General features: G+C 42.5%; 1 protein-coding gene across 1 annotated transcript in view; it reads left to right on the top strand.

Moving 5' to 3' along the window:
• LOC144786174 (voltage-dependent T-type calcium channel subunit alpha-1H-like) overlaps positions 1 to 18,470 on the top strand; it is a 1,055,750-nt gene extending 1,037,280 nt beyond the window's left edge. Inside the window, exons 31-33 of the mRNA XM_078665169.1 lie at positions 7,077 to 7,257; positions 12,391 to 12,569; positions 15,522 to 18,470. Of these exons, the coding sequence (XP_078521295.1) occupies positions 7,077 to 7,257; positions 12,391 to 12,569; positions 15,522 to 16,724 (1,563 nt within the window). The 3' untranslated portion in view covers positions 16,725 to 18,470. The remainder of the gene's footprint in view (positions 1 to 7,076; positions 7,258 to 12,390; positions 12,570 to 15,521) is intronic.
• The last annotated feature ends 231 nt before the right edge of the window (positions 18,471 to 18,701 follow it).

Here is an 18,701-nt window from a genome sequence, read left to right on the forward strand (position 1 = left end):
TCAATAATAGGAATTGTGTGTACCTGCTTATAAGGTTTATCTTTAAAGTCATAAAGAAAACAATCCTCTTCACGTTGTGATCGTAGAAGTTTAAAATGCAGAGCCGCTTTATCCATTAAAAGATGGAAACTGGCGATGTCGACAGGTGGCGACTCACTCGATGTACCAGGTTGAGGAGAGGGCGTCTGCGCCCGGTAATCATCCCATTCTGCCATATCCTGGTTGCCTGCCTCATCATCAGTGTTGTCTGGGACTTCACCCTCTTCCCGCTCTGTGATCGGATCCTCATCATCCGCATCCTGCGGGTATATAGTGGTATGGATGCTAATCGATCTATGAACCTGAGCCGAAGGCGCAGGTGGTAGGATAGGCGGTAACGAAGGTGGAGGTAGTAGCACAGGAGCAGATGATTGCGCAGGTGTAGTCTGCGGTGTCGCAGGAAAACGGCGGTTGTAATCATCCAGCATATGTTGGAGATTAGAAATTAAGGTCAAAGGAATGGTGGCGACAGGAGCTTGAGTGAAATGCTCCACTTGCTGAAAATTGGGGTCACCGCCATCGTCAGAGTCGGTGTCCTGACATTTAATTATTAGATCAGAGGGACTATGTGCTGCCCCAAACGTGTCCTCTTCATGCTCCGAGTCTGTGTCATGTTCAGATGTGGTTGCGAACATCGGAGAAGGTGGTTGAGGCTCTGGATCAGAAATCTGTTGACAGGGTACTGTAGTACGAGGATGTGAAGATTTAGAGGTCTTCAAAGGCAGTAACGGCAAAGATGCGAATGAAACTGGTGCCGTCGTCGACGGAGCCGTCGTCGGTAGCGTCGACGAAGCTGATTTAGCTGTAGACAAAGGTAATTTTGAAGAAACCTTCGTCGACGGAGTGGTCGTCGATGGAGCGATCGTCGACGGCGTGGTCGTCGACGTGGTCGTCAATGGTATCACTGTCGACAGGCGAGGCACTGTGGATAAAGTCGTCGACGGGGCCGTTGTCAACGTCGATACTGGTACCGGCTCCGTAGACGGAGTCTTCGTCGACGGACTTGTCTTCGTCGACGAGGTCTTCTTCGTCGTCGAGATCTTGGTCGACGGTGTCTTCGTCGACGAGGCCTTAGTCGACGGTGTCGTCGACGACGATGACTTCGGGTCTTTCGTCGACGAGGATTCTCTCTTCTTCGTCGACGAGATTGGAATCGTCGACGGGACAGGTTTAGACAGCAACGAAACCCTCGTCGACGTTGAGGCTGTCGACGAAACTGTTGACGACGATGAAAATGCTGAAGTGGTAGTCAGCGTCGTCGTTGAAAATGCAGGCAATGCTGTTCTCGTCGTCGGAGCGCTCGTCGACGCTCCCGTCGACGGCGGAAATTTCCGAGGTGTGAAAACACCTTGAGAGGCAGCCAAAGACGCCTGAGAGCCAGGTCTCGTGGGCGTAGAAGTGGTAGGAGTGGCAGCAGACACCACAGGAGCCATAGAAAGAGCTATTTTAGGCTTTTTGAGGAAAGGAGAAGGAACCTCCTGGACACTACCACGCTTTGAGGCTGCTGAGGAGAAACCAGAATGCAAGCTTTCTGCGTCGGACAGTACAGACTCCTTGTCCTTAAGACGCTGCAACCAAAGGAGAAGACGGCCTTCTCTGTCCTTTAAAGTTTTGGTTGAAAAGGTTCTACAAAACTTGCAGCTGCCAGCCTCATGATCCGGGTACAAACAATAAATACACTTCTGGTGGGGGTCCTTCTCAAAAAGGCGCAGCTTCCCACAAGAAGAGCAGGGTCTGAATAAAGACTTCTTACTTGACATTGTTGGAAAATTGCTGGAACTAGAAGAATAGAGATGAAAACTGAGCAGAGCTCAGGGAGACTCCCTTCACACGACGTGCGGTAGAAAATCTGAGGGCTTGAGCTTCTGAGGAGAAGGTTCTAGAGGGTGCTGGCGCCTGATTGGCTGCAGTTTGGACTAACATAATGACACTAATGTGTTACAAAAAATCTTTTCTCTTTGCCTTACATTCCTATGTAGGAATCGTTTTTAGAGGATTTCAGTTGTATTTCCTTTCTTTTTCTGGTATTATCTTTATGTATATTATGTATATTTATATATATATATATATTTAGCATTATGGCTATTTTATTTACCGTGGGACTCCCACTTCGACGACGGGGAATATTCAAGCATGTGAATCTATGAAAGACACCCCTAATACTGGAGAACAGCACAGCCACCATTCATTCAGGAACTGGGCAGGGATTTTTTACTCTCCACACCAATACAATGTTTTGCTACTGGACTGCTCACTGTCTCCTAATAACAAGAACATCTTGGTGGTTCTCCTGTAATTTGGCCTCTCCTAGCTGTGGCATCCTCTTCTCTGTCAGCTCATTCCCCATTGGCTGAGGAAGATTTGCGCACAGTAACTCCCATCCCTCTGCTCCATAGTGTCACAATTTAAATTTAAAAAGGAAGTACATTGATTCTTATTCTTATTTGATTATCTTTTGTGCTTTGCCTCAGCATGGCTAATTCTGCCCCCGAAGGGTTAGCCATGTCTGTTAGCCCCTAGGCCACCTTTTCAATTTGTTGAATAGATGCAAAGCAATAATGAAAACAATATTATTAGTCATGTATTTATTACATGACTTCATTAGAAAGCAAAAACACTTCAGAAACATCATTTACAATTGTTTTCCATTTTCTGTTTATTGACAAATTCCATTTAAACAAAATACAGACCACCCTATTCACACAAAATCCAATAATTAAGAAGTTTAATGGAGATGTCACTAGTAGGAGAATGTGATAAATGGCCTCAAGACAGTGACAAGGTGCGAGGGAACTGACATCTGAATAATGGCCGACAATTTCTGCCAGTTTTTATGATGTCCCTTTCAACCCCTCAGTGGAAATCAGTCAGTTGTTGATATCTACCTATCCATAATTGTATATGTTGTACAACTTCCAAAGGAAGCTATACATGAGAACACGGGGTCCACAGTCTGCTAATTCAAAGCTATTGCATTATAGCTGAGGGACACTGTATGATCGCAGGTGATAAGTCATTGTCTCCACCTTCGTCCACTTTCTCCAGTGCTCTACATAGCCAACATACACTTGAAAATCGCATTTATCACTCTGGTCCTACCTACTGCCATCTCATCTGCCCCGCAATGATAGTGCAGATGGTCACAGATGACAGACTTTAAGAGCTCGCCTTCAGACAGTTTTTAGCTGTCTGTTGTTGTTGACCCATTGAGGACAATACCAACAATTATAAAGGGATTTGTATCAAACCATTGTTTACCATTAGCTAGCTTTCTTGTCAGGCGCATTTGACGGTTCTAAATCAATAGCTTTATTTCTGCTTTTGTTCATCCATCCCGTTGAGCTTACCTTCTTCACCATCCATTTGTTTGGATGACTTGTATCTTGTTGCATTCAGTGAACTCCTTCTTTCTTTCATAGCTCCATGGAAGTGCTTGTGTTTTCTTGCTTTTTACCTTATGTTTTGGTTCCCTAGTAAAATAACCTCCCGCCACTTGCTCTATGGGTTGTTCCCTCCTCCCCTTTCCAAGCTTGACTTTTGCATCTCTCATACGCACTGCTCTTATTTTTTTAAATTTTTAATATTTATAATCTTCTTCCACCTGCCTCAGGGAATTTTGTAGATTCCTTCACATTCCGGAAGTTTCCACCACAGAAATGTAAGGAAAATGTGTGATTTCAGGCGAAGTTTGAGGTTTGCATGGCACTTTGAGTAGGAAAACCTCATGGAATTTACACTAGGCTCCCCCTCCTGGAATCCCCTGGCTGTCTAGTTTTCAAAAATGTCTGTGGTTGGTAGGGTTCCATGGTTGGCAGCTATGCATGGTCCCAAATCCCACAGCCACCCCTATTGCTGATGTCTCCACATAGCATTTTAGGGCCTTTTGCTTGATGGTCTCTTAGCCCATCCACACAAGTGAGGTACCATTTGTATTGGGAGACTTGAGGGAATGCTATGGTAGGAAATATATGTGAGGAAAATATGCCCTGCAAAGTTTTAGGTTTGCAGGGCATTGTTAGTAAGAAAATGGCGTGGGATGCATGCAAAGCACACCTCCCTGGACTCCCCCAGATGTCTAGTTTTCAGAAATGTCTGGATGTGGTAGGTTTTTCTGGGTGGCAGCCTAGCAAGCCCAAAAAGTGCAGCTGTTCACCATTGCAAGTGAGACAATATTAGGAGCCCCTTTACTTGGGGTTGGGGCATGTCCATGCCCATGCTGTGCAGCCACCACTCCTATAATTTTTATTACAATAACTAAATTCCATGTGTCTAGTGGGCATTCTGACCCCAGGGAGTTTTACCCCATTTAGTTGGGGCAAATCGGGGGTAATTACCCCATCTGCCCCAGGGGGCAGAGAGACTGTTTCCCCATTTACTTGGGGCGAGGACATGGCCATGCCAAGGCTGGGTAGCCACCACCCCTACACTTAAAGAAAATTCCCTGCTGTCTAGTGGGTTTTTTGCTCCCCGGGGGGCAGATCAGGGGTAATTACACCCCTAGGGGCAGAAAGACTGAAATATTTGGTTGCCAAGGGCAGGGCCGTCTTAACCGCATTACAGACCCCCAGGCAAAGCAGTGCACAGGGCCCTGCCTATACAAATACTCACAAGAATAAAAATGTTTAAACAGACAATTAATTTTAAATTCTAGTCTGCATGGGGCCCCTATGCTTGTGGGGCCCCCGGGCAACTGCCAAGTGTGCTCTTTGGTTAAGACAGCACAAGCCCTTGCCTAAGGTGCCGCTCCCCATATCCATGGTGGGTAGTAGGTGACTCCCGGCTTGGGGATTGCTACCCCTGTGGTCTCCCCTTTCCAATGAAACCTTTCCCAAAAGAATAAGTGCTGAGGGGGCTGAGATATGACCCGAGCACTGATTGAGTGAAAGTAAAACAAACCCATTAGTTTGTTTTACCTTCACTTTGACTGCAATTACGTCAGCGCACCTTGCACGCCAATCGTCACTGCAGTTTTTTTTTTAAACACCCAGGCTGCCCTGGAAGCGCTTCCTGAACAGCCCATGGATGAAATAAAATAAAGGAGTCCCTCTGGTGCAGAGCACCAGAGAAACCTTTATTTACCTCCCCTGTGTCAGCCAGTGGCCGACACCTGCACTGGAGAGGTAGTGCGACCATCATCCATTGGCCAACGGCTGCACTGAAGAGGAGACAGCTGAGCAGTGGTAATCAGTGTCAGAGAGAGAGGGCTAGTGGAAAGACATGGAAGTTTGAGGCAAATCCAGGTGATTGTGGTTTTCACCACAATATTGTGTTTTAAATATCTTCCTACATAAATCTTGTAGCCAGAATAGTGACTTATGGACTATTGCAGAAGGGAGCATATAAAGGTAAGTATAGATTTACTGTTCTTAACTCCACATTTACATACCTTAGTGATATGCATATTGTCTCAATACGAAGATGTAGAGTTAATAATAGTAAATAGACACTTACCCATATAAAGATATATCTTCAATTTACGTTGCTGTGTGTTTAAAAAAAAGTAAACCTATACTTATCTATATAAATATATATCTTTAAACTACATTACTGTGGAGTTAAGCATCTATACTTACCTATATTAGGTTATATCTTCAAGTACATTGTTGTGTAGTTAAGAATAGTAAATCTAAACTCACTTGTATATACTTAGCTTCACAATGTCATGTAGTCATTATTTGGTCTACCATATTTTTGTTTGGATTGTGTTTTTGTACTTGATATGGTGACATACAGCCATTTCTTGGATGTTTTGTAGATTGTGGCTCCCACCTTCACGACCTGTATGATATTCCACACCAAATTAAGAAGGACAGGAGGGGCTGGTTTAGTGTTACCTACAGGCCACATCATAATACAGAATTCATGATAGCGTAAACTTCAAGTATGAGGACCTCATATATCTCATGGTGCCACACAGAAAGACAGAGCAGTCAATAATGAAATTGCTACATAGTAATCAAAGTCTATTCATCTGTCTAGGTAGCCTCACAGGGCTTATTTTGGCTGTGATTCCTTGACTGTCATTATGTTATAAACCTCAGAACAGATGGTCGGTAATATGTGACGAAAAGAGCAGTTGAGACATCAAACCAAGAAAAGCGGTAAATGAAGCATGCATAGATGTTCCTGTAAAACTCAAACAAGAAAGCATGGGTTATCCAAGTGTGTACAAAACCACATTACATAGACATTTTCTATTCAATAATTCTGCCTTGTTTTGAGGATGTTGTAGTAACCGCTGGGATTTTCGGAAGTCTAGATACGCCTATGTTGCCCATTATGGATTAGCTCTATAGAGCCACACATTATTGTAGCTTTTCATGTTCAAGTCTGGAGGGTAAGACTGATCCAGAAGTAAGTTATGATGGCAGAAGAGAGAAACCATGTTTTTAGAGGAGCTTTAGCATCCTTCATGCATACTTTGCCACTCTGATGAAAGACCGTCGTTTTTCATAAATTGAGATCTCTTGTTGCTTTTTGCAATGATTGATAGTCTACTATGAGTAGGAAAAGGCCTACATGCACTTACATGTCTCATGTGCACTATATATTTTTTCGACAGTGCCCACACACACTTTCTGCTGGATGTTGGTAGTGTGAGAAAGCCTTTAAACTTTAGTAAAGAAGCCTCCTTGGTTTCCTATAAGACCCCTTTTTCAACAGTAGCGCCTGTATATAAGACAAGTAGAACACAATGGAATATTGCTGAAAGCGACAGGAGTTTTATCCTGTAATGGAAAATGAAGAGGGATCACAAAAATCTAATAAATAATATCTTTCTGTAGCTACTACTTTGATGTAACTGGAAACAGGCTTGTTCGCAGGAATCAACGAGTTGTCCTAGAGAGGTAGATTTTGGTCCATTCTGTGCTAAGCCAGGAGCACTGTGCAGCCAGTCCAGTGCTGTGTTGGGGTTTGGTTCTAAATAAAGTTCTGGGGCTAATCAGGGCTGCTGACGTTGGCCATCCTCGGCCAGGATGTTACATTTTAGGCAAGATGATGGTTTAACTAACTGCAATGTGATTTTTGATCCTCAGGGTGATGGAGTCTATCTGAGGGATGCGAAGGGATCACAGAACCTGCTGACAGTGCGCAAGATCTCTGTCTCTAGGATGCACTCATTGCCTAATGACAGCTATATGTTCCGTCCTGTGATGCCGGCTAAAGCTCCGTACCCCCTACACGAGGTGGAGACCTACGAGGAAGCATCACCCACAGGTAGGATAGGAAGCATGGCTGAGATTGTCAGCCCAGCATCAGCACAGGGTTCAACCTAATGTTAAATGTTTGACTTGTGGAACTTTATGAGAAGGTATCGGTGTTTACAGCTCAACCATTCTTTTGTGCACCCCAAGACAACCTGCTATGCGAAAATGTGAAAGCTCCACAAATCTCCTGATATTCAAGGGATGGTTCTGTAGATTGAAAGTTGAATACCAAAGGCCTCATTAGACGATGGTAATTCTGATTAATGGATGTTACCAGACCCATTGGGATTACTTGTCAAGCGGGAACCCCATGGGTCAAGAGTGTTCAACCTGGACACTTTGTCTGATGAAAGCAGGTGAAATGTCCATGTGAAAGAGCGGGAATTGAAATGGAGGACACTCACTTTAACTCTTCATTTCTCTGGAGAGTGTCAAGGATCAACTTGAGTTCCCTCCCTGGTATTTACAAATAGGTTTGGTTTTCCACCTATCCAAGCTGCACTTTTTTCTGGCCCACTAATAATGGGACCCTATTCGGCATTCTGGAAAAAATATGATAGCCTGACACAGTAATGAGAGCGGAAATATCGAATGCAATTAAAGTGGCACAGCGAGGCAGAGGACAAAGAATGTGGAGTTCCAGTTTTCTATTTGTAGGAGAGTTCTTGTACCAATAGAAGTTTTTTCAGGGTGTTTTTATGAAGTAGTTATTACACATTTACTTTACCTTAATTGCTAAATGATGGCTTCATATTATTCATCAGCATTGTCTTCACTGGATCATTCTGCACCATTGCTGTCAGCATTGGATGGATGGGAGCAAGCTACACTCTTTTTTATTGGATAATATCTTTGTGTCACAGACATCAGAATCTTGTAATTTACAATACACTCTAGCAATGTATCACTGGTTTGCCTATGCAAACTTCAATTTAATGTATAATTCTATGGAATCTTATTTCATTATATAGAGGAATATGACTAGCACCAATAAACAATGTTAAAAATTGCATGGATTACCACAAGTTATTAAACTAACAATAAATTGTCTCAGAACAGAACGTTTTAAAATGGGCATGGTGGAATGTCTGATAGACAGAGTGGTGATTTGGGGCATAGGTGTCCAATGTAGGTCCAGATTTATGGCAGATTTTCAGACTAATCATATAAGAAAAATTTGCAAAGACTCTGAATGGAAATAAATTAAACAATTAGTCTTATCCTGAAACACTCTCATTCATTTGTCCTGCCTAGACCTTTATTGGTCACCTCTGTTTTAAGGGAAAGAAAACATTATTTCATTAAAATCACTGGATAAGATATCATAATGATGAAGCTGAGTGTAGCCCTGAAGGAAAGATTGTTTTAACTTTTGCACTGACCTGAATTTGCTTATTTTGCAATCTCTATTGCCCATTTTGAAGTTAAATCTTTTTTTTAACAAACTATTCAAGCTGCCCTTGCACTAACTCGAGTTTGCTATTTGTAACCGCATTTCAACGTGCCCTTCCCTTACTCTTGGTCCGCTGCGGGAGGTCCCGTTTGCGCGGAGGAGTACCGGGATCTTTTCTTTAACTTTGGCGGGAGCGCCATCTTAGGGGAAAAGGGTCCGCGCTATAGTCGCTCGTCACATCCTGGGGGAAAGCCTTAAAAGACAATGCATGGCCGGACGCGCGCAGCGGGCTCGCCGCTGCGTGCCAAAGGCGCGCCTAAGGTAAGCCTGTCTGCGCCCGTCCGCGCCGGAACAGGACCAGGGGCCAGAAACTCTGCCCAAACTCTACTAATCACTAATAAACCCCTCTCCTACACAACGGAAGAACTTATAGCCATAGGAGATACATTTAGTTCAGACAGTGTATGTATAAGCAAAAACAACAATTGATGGACGGAATGTTGCACAATGTAAATGTAAATGTATTTCGATTTATATAGCGCACGAATCACCCAGGGGTCTCAAGGCGCTTGCTTAGGGAACCCGTCCTGGTATTCCCCTGTGAGATACCCTGGCAGGGTATTCACAAGGTGAAAGCCAGGCATCCCGCCGCGAGGGGCCGTAGTGGAGATTAAGCAAGCTATTGCCCAGAGTCGCAGAGTGTGACCCCGTGAGTCGAGTAGGCACCGGAGCGAGAATTGTCGAGTCCGTGGAATTTTTGAGCCCGATACCCGCCGAGGCGGGGAATCGAACCCTGGTCCACGGCTGATCTCAGCTTCCGGGTCTGCCGCCTCTAACCACTGAGCCACGCTTCTCCATATGCAATGGCAAAACATTCTCCCCCAGTCACAGATCTGGGTTTAATCCATCGTTATTTTGCTCAACACACCACCCCCAGTTCAGACATGGCCATATGCAAATCAGGCTTGACCCTGTGCCTCATGGGAACACTCCAGCCCGAACTGCCAAGCCATGTCTTCCCTGGACTGGATTCAAGCATCCTAAAGCCATTATAGAGGTTAAGGCAGGACCTCCACTAGACCCATGTCCACATTTCATTTTCTCCCGTCTGATGTCAGTATTATGCCCCCAGGTCATCAAAGCCCTCAACCAATCTTTAGAGCTTGCATATTTCCCAGATATATGGAAAAATACAGTTGTTTTCCCCCTTTTAAAGAAACCAGGTCTCAAAATCTATGATCCAGCCAACTATAAGCCAATCTCCCAAGTACCATACCTGTCTATTAAAGTTTTGGAGAAATTGGTCAATAAACAACTCACGACTTTTATTGAAACCAATAGCCTATTGGATCCTCCACAAACCGGATTTAGGGCAAACAACAGCACCAAGGCCACCCTGCTGGCTGTGTCAGATAATATTAGGTCATTAGTTGATCAAGGCAAAGCTGTAACACTGATCCATTTGGACCTCACTGCGGCTTTTATTTATTTATTTTATTTTGAACGTTTTATATAGCGCGAACAAGATCTTTGCAGATATCAGAGCGCTTTACAAAAACAAGGGGTAAGAAAAACAAGAGAGTGATTAACAGACTTTTTGAGTACAAAATAGTTGTAGGTAATAAATGAGTAGCAAAATAGGGTAGGTACATGAAGGAGCATAGTCAATCAGATAAACAAATAGTACAAATAGACAATCAGATAAACAAATAGTACAAATAGGTGCAGAATCTTCAATTGACACTGTATCCCATAGCAAACTACTACAAATCCTCTATGAAAAAGGGCTCTGTTTAAAAGCCCTAGTATGGTTCGCGTCTTTTCTCAAAGGCCAAACCCAGATAATTCAAATGGGTCCTTACTCCTCCGCTGCAAAAAGAATTGACTATGGAGTTCCGCAGGGAGCTACCTTGAGCCCCACTCTTTTTAATATATATGTTTCTTCCCTAGCAGACATCAGCAAGAAATGGGGTTTCGATATATTTTCCTTTGCTGATGACACACAATTGATAATCCCCCTGTTTGATAGACTAACAAAAGTCGACACCAAAGACAATCTCATCCACTGTCTTACAGAAATTGCATGTTGGATGTCTGGACATTGCCTAAAAATAAATGCTGGAAAATCAGAGATCCTAGTATTCGGGGGCGCACATGCAATTTGGGATAATAGTTGGTGGCCCCAAGCATTGGGCACTGCCTCTGAACCGAGGCAGGTTGCTAAGATTTTGGGCATCATCTTTGATGACGCCCTATCCATGCAGAATCAAGTACGCTTATTGTGTGGGGAAAGCTTCGCCACATTAAAACTTTTTAGACAACTTTTTCCATGGATCCCTTTAAACTGTAGGAAAACGGTGACACAGGCACTTCTTGTGAGCAGGCTGGACTAATGCAATGCTCCTTATGATGGCATGGCTGATAACCTTTTCACCAGACTCCAAGTGGTCCAAAACCCCGCTGCTAAACTGATATGTAATAAGAGCAAATATAGTTTAGCCTCCTTCTGTATGAAGGAGTTACATTGGCTACACGTACACCAAAGAACCAACTTTAAGCTCAAGTGCTATGCACATAGAAATCTATATAAAACAGGTCTACAAATCCTACATGGCAAATTAGATTTTCATGTACCTTCAAGCAACCTGAGATCCCGCCATCAGACACTGGCATCAGTCAAGCGAACGACTAAAGTAAGGATGGGTGCCCGATCTTTCTCAAAATCAACAGCAGTCCTCTGGAACAAACTCCCACTGGAACTTCGCCTGACTGAAGATTACCTAATGTTTAGGAAAAAGCTAAAATCCCACCTATTCCCCAGTTACTAACCTGACAATTAGAATTTTTACACTCTTACATTTGCCTGCACTCTGCTTTGTCTTAGCGCCGTGATGTCCCTTGGGATGAATGTTGGGCTCTACAAGTACCTCTAAATAAAAAATAAATAATAAATGTATCCTCTCTTAATGCATATCTGTACTTATGTTAATATACAACAAATATAAATAGTTCTCTATGAATAAAAACAAGTTAGAAGGATTTGATTGCAGAGCCAATGAGGCCCTCCTCCGGATCCCTTAGTGGATTTTGTGATAGGTATCCTAACGGACCTTGTTGCCCATCAGAATATGGTATTGACTTGGGTGTTTTTAGAAGTGGCTAGATATGTTGTCATAAAACTTGATAAGTGGATCAATTTAAAGTCTCAGAAGTAGAGCTGACAAATTGCTGCCAAAGGAACACCCCAATTATGCTAATTTACAGTCTACAAAAATCTGCATCATGATGTATAATAGCTTCTTACTCTTACCCGTTACTAAACGAGCCTAAGTTACATAATTTAGCTCTGCTGTCAAAGTTAGGCCCCTACACTTCTTAGATGGAGAAGTGATATCTTGTAGCATGACCTAAGAGCAGAAGACAATGCTGAGTATCATCATCTTCTCATTTCAGTGTTTCACTTTCAAATAGCAGTTTTAAACTGGCCGAAGGGTAATGACTAGATGGTTTCAATACAGCCTGTCTTAGGCCTTATAGCTTTCTAACCCCAATATCTCTTGTGGTATGAATATTTGCTACAAAAAATGTGTAATCTGTTTCTTATATAAAGCGCTTCTAAAGCCATTTGACCTTGTTCCCCATATAAAACTGCAAAAAATAAAAAAAATGTTTGTAAACATTCAAATGTTATGCTCAGATAAATGTTTTTTTGTAAATGATCTGTTTGAACAATGTATTTTTTCTTTCTAGGCTCGGTGGCTTCCGTTCATTCCCAGACCGGTGAAACAGGGTCAATGCTTTGTGTCCCAATGGAGCGTCTGCCTCCAGTCACCGTGTCATGCCACCATGAACCTCCTGACCTGCCCAAGATCCCAGCCCCACTACCCGTCTCCAGGTCCCCCAGCCTCAACAGGTTTCTCCAAAGACAGGTAATAATTGAGGACACCAGGGCGAATAACACAAACTCAGACAACAGTGCTTCCTTTTCGTCATATTTAGCCCTTCATCATGCATGATCTTGTGAAATTGTATTTAAAAATATACACATTTTCAATGCTAGTTAAATTTTAGGCAAACAGTAATCTAACTGATAGATGGTAATATCATCTTCCTTTTATTTACTACAGGAAAACAAATAAAGTTTCAATAACTGTGCTAAATAACAGTTACCATCAGTACTTGATTTAAGGATTATCAATCCCTTACACATTCTTTTTTCATCCATAAAAGAAACATTTTTCAGCATTAAGTGATCACCTTGATGCTTTAAAAGGAAGAAAGCAAAAACAAACTTTAACTCAACATGCCACTAACTTCTTCGTTTTCAGATGCCTCAATCTTTCTCTTTGTTTTTTATGGTGTTCTTTTTATACCAGGTTTTGCATTATTTTTCAGTTTTCTAAATCTGCGTGCTTCCATAAAATATGTAATGTTTGCTAGTTTTCTACTCCATCATCTTTCATTTCACTCTAGTTTATTTCTTTCTTTTTTTAATTGGCGCAGCTGCAAAAAGTGTGGCTAAAATCATCCTGGTCTCTACTAATTGAAACATAATCTACTGACAAACAGACGTGCATGCATACTAATCAGAATGTTCCCATACGTTCCAAAACGTTCCAAAACGACCCTGTCTCTGGTCCTTATGCTCAGTGCTGGTGGACTTTCCTCCGGTGCACATTGATGATGAAATTATCCTGCATAATCAGATCTCTTTATTGTGACAAAATACCCAGATAGCTATGCCTGATTTATCATAACAAATTACCGTAATCACGTAGTTATCATAAATACCAACTGGATGCGGTTTGCAGGCAACAAATACCACATTGCCATATCGCTGCGAAATACAAAATGGTGATAACTTTGGATTTGTGATCCAAAACAACAAGTATGCACAGGCTGTAAAGAAGAACACTTCCCAATCAATCCAAGCAGCAATTATGAAATACCAACATTTGAGAGTTGTGTTAAGAATATGAAACAAATTCTTTACATCTCAACTCTGTGAGCACGTTAATGTCTCACTCCACCCAAGAGAAAAAAGTGAAAAACGACGAATCTAAGTGAATTGGGAAGACATCGAAAAGTATGATTGCAATTTAAAATGTCTAGAAGAACACCGAAAATCTAATAGGTATGAGAAATAAACTATGTATTGTGGATGTTTTATGTCAATTCACCTGCAAAACAATTGCCTTCATTACGGTAATGTGGTGTCAACCCAGGCGCATGATATTTTTCCTGAGGAAAACACAAAAGTGATGGGTGAAATGCTTGCAAAAAAGTCTCAGCCACTTGCAATCGCTTGGGTCACATTCCAATCCATCGTTTTTTTCACACTATGCCAGTCAAGACTGAGACCAGCTGTATGCAAATCAGTCTTGGTCAGGTCCCGTAGAGACAGTCCATCACAAACTGTCAAGTCAGACCCTCTCTGCACCGGAATACAGGCACCCTCAGACTGATTGTGGCCTACTAGGCTTCCTTCATCAGTGAGGTATAGTTTGAAACCTATAGCAGAGTGACCATGAGACCCACTTCTGGGCATCCTCCACCACACATCGGACTTGCACTGTGGAAAACACAAAAGTAATGTCGAATATTTGCAAACAAAACTTAGCCACTGGCTATATTCCAGCCCATCACTTTTTGGCAACTATGTACAGTACTTTTACTCCATTGGGCAGTAATATCTGGGCATAAAACGGTGGCTTCCCCCCTTGGTTATGAAAAAAAAAAACGGTGGCTTCCCATTTCACAAGATTGAAAATCTCTTGGGTGAAGAGGGGCTCTGTAATACCCCCACAGATAATGGAGTCTTCTCTGGCCTCTCACTGAAGATGGATGGTGTCACCTGGTGTGCCCTACATTTCGGCAGACCTTGTGGTGACACGCCTGTGTCCCCTGCGTTCTTCACCAACGCTTAGACAAGAAAAAAGCTGGTCTAACTTTTGGTGCAGTATCCCATCTCAGTGCCCACTCGGTAATATGCCCAAATGCAAATCAAGTCGCACTGCCTACCCATGAAGGGCAGGGGTTCCATCTGGTAGAGCTTTCTCATCAATATGAATCCCCACCTCGCCCCTCCAATATGTGGTTAGTGGGAAGGAAGCTTTAAGTCCTTATGTAAAGAGGGTATGGGATTATAAACATCCAAGATGTGATCCACGTTAGTTAACTGTCCAAGGAACAGGCTATGGGCTAGGAATCTGGGACGACTGTTACTGCAGCATCTCATAGTCAAGGCAAGCAAAGAAAAACTATAGGCTAGTGTACTAAATCTAAATGTCATCTGGCTCTTACACCTAGTCTGGCCTCATCACAAGCAGCCTCAGATTCCATGTACAGTCCTATTCACATACGTGCCTTGGCCATATGCCGTATCCGTCACAAGAATGGTATTTTTGAACTGTCTTGAATTATAATTGAATCTGGGTCTTAGTAGTATACTGTTAGCTCTACCGACGGACCTTCGGTTCAGATCTATCAGGCTTCTTACAAATCTGTGTAGCAAAATCGTTTATTTTTCTTTAGTTCTTTCAACGGCAGATCTATTATTCCACAATGTTCCTAGATCAAACGTGACAACTGAATAATTGCCTGGGTCTAATTAATGTTAATGATTTGAAAAATAGCGTAACACCAGAGCAGTTCACTTTTCTTCTGTTTTCGTATTTTACTGCTCACTTTTGAGAACAAATCAAACTTGTAATCATAATATTAATAAGCAGGACATAATGAGATCAGTATTCAGATACAATAATTGGTTGGTAGTGGAAAAACCTGATAGAATAGGTGATAGATACACATAAGTGGATGGATTTATTTGATGTGCAGAAACTACAGTACCCCTGATCACTGATTCTGTGTCTCTTTTGCAGGAGGCCATTCGATCAGACTCGATTGATTACCAAGTCTGTGATTCAAAGGACGGGCTCCAGGCCGATTCCAGTGACAGCCTTAATTTGAAAATCCCATCGCCCAATACACTGGCTCCTCCTATAATTTGCACACCTGCTCTTTCCCCATCGGCCACCCCTCAATCTTCACCCATGCTCTCCTCTCACAGTAGACGCTCAAGTGTCCGCACCCGCAAGAATGTGTACAGCCAGCACAGTATTCCCAGTAGACCTTCTAGCAGAAACAGTGAACGCATAGACCATGAAGACTCCATGTTCGAATCATCTGACCTGGCTGATGAAGAGGTGCGAAATATTAACAGTTCAGCTGAAGACTGGATAGGGCAGTCCGAAATCAGAAGTCACTCTGTGTCTCCTTTCATCTGCTCAAGTTCACATCCTGCGGTTCCCCTGAAGAGTTGCAACAGCACAACCAACCTGAGCGGCAGTGAGAGCAAAGATAAAGACTTGAAGAAGTTTTACAGTATTGATACTCATGGGTTCTTGGCAAAACCTACATGGGCAGATGACCAAAGAAGGCACTCAATTGAGATCTGTCCATCCGTTGATGATGGAGATTCCTGCTTTGAACAGTCCATAGATGAGAAGGAATCTCCTCCTATCCACATGCATTCAGATCCTGAGTATCTCCATGGTGTTCGGAGGAAGAAGAAGATGAGTCCCCCTTGCATTTCAATAGAACCTCCCATGGAGGACGACAATGGCACGGCTGCCCGTCCCAAAGTGTCGGAGAGCAACATGATGTTGCGGAGGAGGACGCCATCTTGTGAGTCCTCCCCCTACAGGGACTCCTTGGACCTTGGAGATAATCTGTCTGGGGAGCAAACTTCTAAAACAGACCGACGAGGACAGCTGCCATGCCGAGGGGAACATCTGACATTGCCTAGTTACTCCTTTGACCAGGCGGACACAACTCCTCGAAGCAGTCTCCCAAATTTATTTTGTGACAGTGGCCAGTCGATACCCTCTTCTGGGGACTATGTAGATATCAGGCCGGACACTGTGGAATTAGAAATAAAAACAGACCTCCTAAAAACTCACTGCGAGAACCTTGAGCAAAATAAAGAGACAATAGGCATTCGTATTCCTAAGAGCCCTATAAGACGGCATGTACTAGTCCGAATGGCAAACACTACAGACGATGATGTTGACAAACCAGTATAGCTTTTAGAGAATCGGGGACTGACTTGTTTTATAACAGAAAACCCAGAAAGAAAGGGTTTGAAAAAGACACTTTCAATGGCCTACTGTTCCAGTCACTGTTCAGAGTGCTGTGGGTTGGCACAAAGAGATTACAAGGGGAATTATGCAAATACCTGTATGGGCTTTGCTATTAGTGTGTTTATTTTTATTAAACGGACACAGATTTAGCTTCCCACCTAGCCTCAATCACATTGATTCAGGTTCACTGGTTTCCTTTTTTGTTTTGTATTTTTATTTTTTATTCTGGCACTTTTTATTGTGTAGCCAGCACAGTATGCAGAAGTGCCCGAGAAGTGAACTGTACATTGTCTGTATATCGGCAGTATAAATAAAATAGAAATAATGTATTTGTGAGAGAAAAGAAATTTTAAGAATGGACATAATCTTCATAATGCACATATTTTTCTAAAGGATTCAAATGTTTTGCACACGTCGAAACGAAACGGTGGTTTCTCTCCTGTTATTGTATGTGGAAATTGATTTAAGGCCCCCCTCAAAGTCCCATTTATGTTAAGGCTTCCACCCTGAACTCCTGCTTGCTTGGTCTTTCCTTGCTGGGACTATTTCTGTATTCCACTTCTCTTTTTATAAATCCCTCTTTACGAAGAAAACCAAATTACTGCTGAGCCTTTGCAAGTGCAATAAATTATCCTTAGTAGCGTCCTATTATGTTTTTTAGATTGGGATTGTTCGGCCGTTTTGTTTTAAATGTTGCAATAATATGGCGTTATGTACTCTTATGAAATTGTGTAAAGAATAAAGGTAGGTTTACCGAAGGATACAAAATAGCGTATTGTTCAAGCGTGCATTGTTCCTGACAGCCAAGAGTGAGTTTGCTAATCATGTTGATAAATATATGGTAAAGCTTTGTCATGGATCCTTTCCCCTCGGTGAAATTTAACATTAAGCGTTTCATGCTCTCCTTACTCCACTGGGCACCTCAGCCTCAAGGGCCCATCTTTGCCTGCCTTTCTTCCTGTGCCTTTATTTTTGTTTTCGCCGGCAGATTTGAATTAAAAGGACAGCAACCGTGATTGGACTGTGCTGGATTGATTGGCACTTCGCGTCACATCCGGAGATTGGTGCCACGCCCAGACTCGAAAAAAAAAAGAGGAAATGTTTGGACGGGAACTGAGGGGAATTCTAATACTATTTGTTATTCAGTAGAATGACACCCTCCAGCAGGTGGACTCTTGTTAAACACTGGCGCCACATTGTGCGTTTAGAAATGTCTCGGGGAAATGTGTGTCATCATATGTTAAAGCAGCAGTACACGCCTAAATCTGGAAAAAACAATGTATGTTGGCTCTGTTAATTTTTGATACTAACCGATTAATTTAGTTTGGGGTAATAAAATGCCTGCACCTGGTATTCTGCATCGCAGGTCTTATTTTTTATGCATCATACCTTTTTTTTACGTCCTTCTTCAAAAGTTCATTATGAGATCGAGTGTTACTGCTAGACTGGTGAAAAGGCAATTTCTTACGGTGGAAACAATGTGTAGACTAGATCTGTAACCATGAGGTGGTGCCTACACTGGGGAAGCCTACAGAAATGTGAAATGTCTGTCTCATCCGAAATGCAATAGAATTGTAGAAACGATAAGATGTGCTTCAATGTTTCCCTGATGCCTCACTCTCCTTACTAATAAACATCTCTATATATTTTGGGTATTAAAAGGAATTGCTATATTCATCGTTGTTCTGTTTTGGCTCAACATTGTCATAATTAGATAGATGAGCCAATTTAAAAGTTACAAGTTTGTGCAATTTTAAATCCTGATTTATGACAACCAAGATCTGCGAGTCGCGAAGATGCTTCGTCTAGGAGCCAGAAACTGGACCGGCAAAAAAAGTTGGAATGACTGGTATGAATATAATTAAATGTCACTGAAATGACTATAGCTGGTATTTTTCCTCTTCCCTGCTGCTAACATTT

Source organism: Lissotriton helveticus, chromosome 10 (genome assembly GCF_964261635.1).
Source record: "Lissotriton helveticus chromosome 10, aLisHel1.1, whole genome shotgun sequence".
Classification (NCBI taxonomy): domain Eukaryota; kingdom Metazoa; phylum Chordata; class Amphibia; order Caudata; family Salamandridae; genus Lissotriton; species Lissotriton helveticus.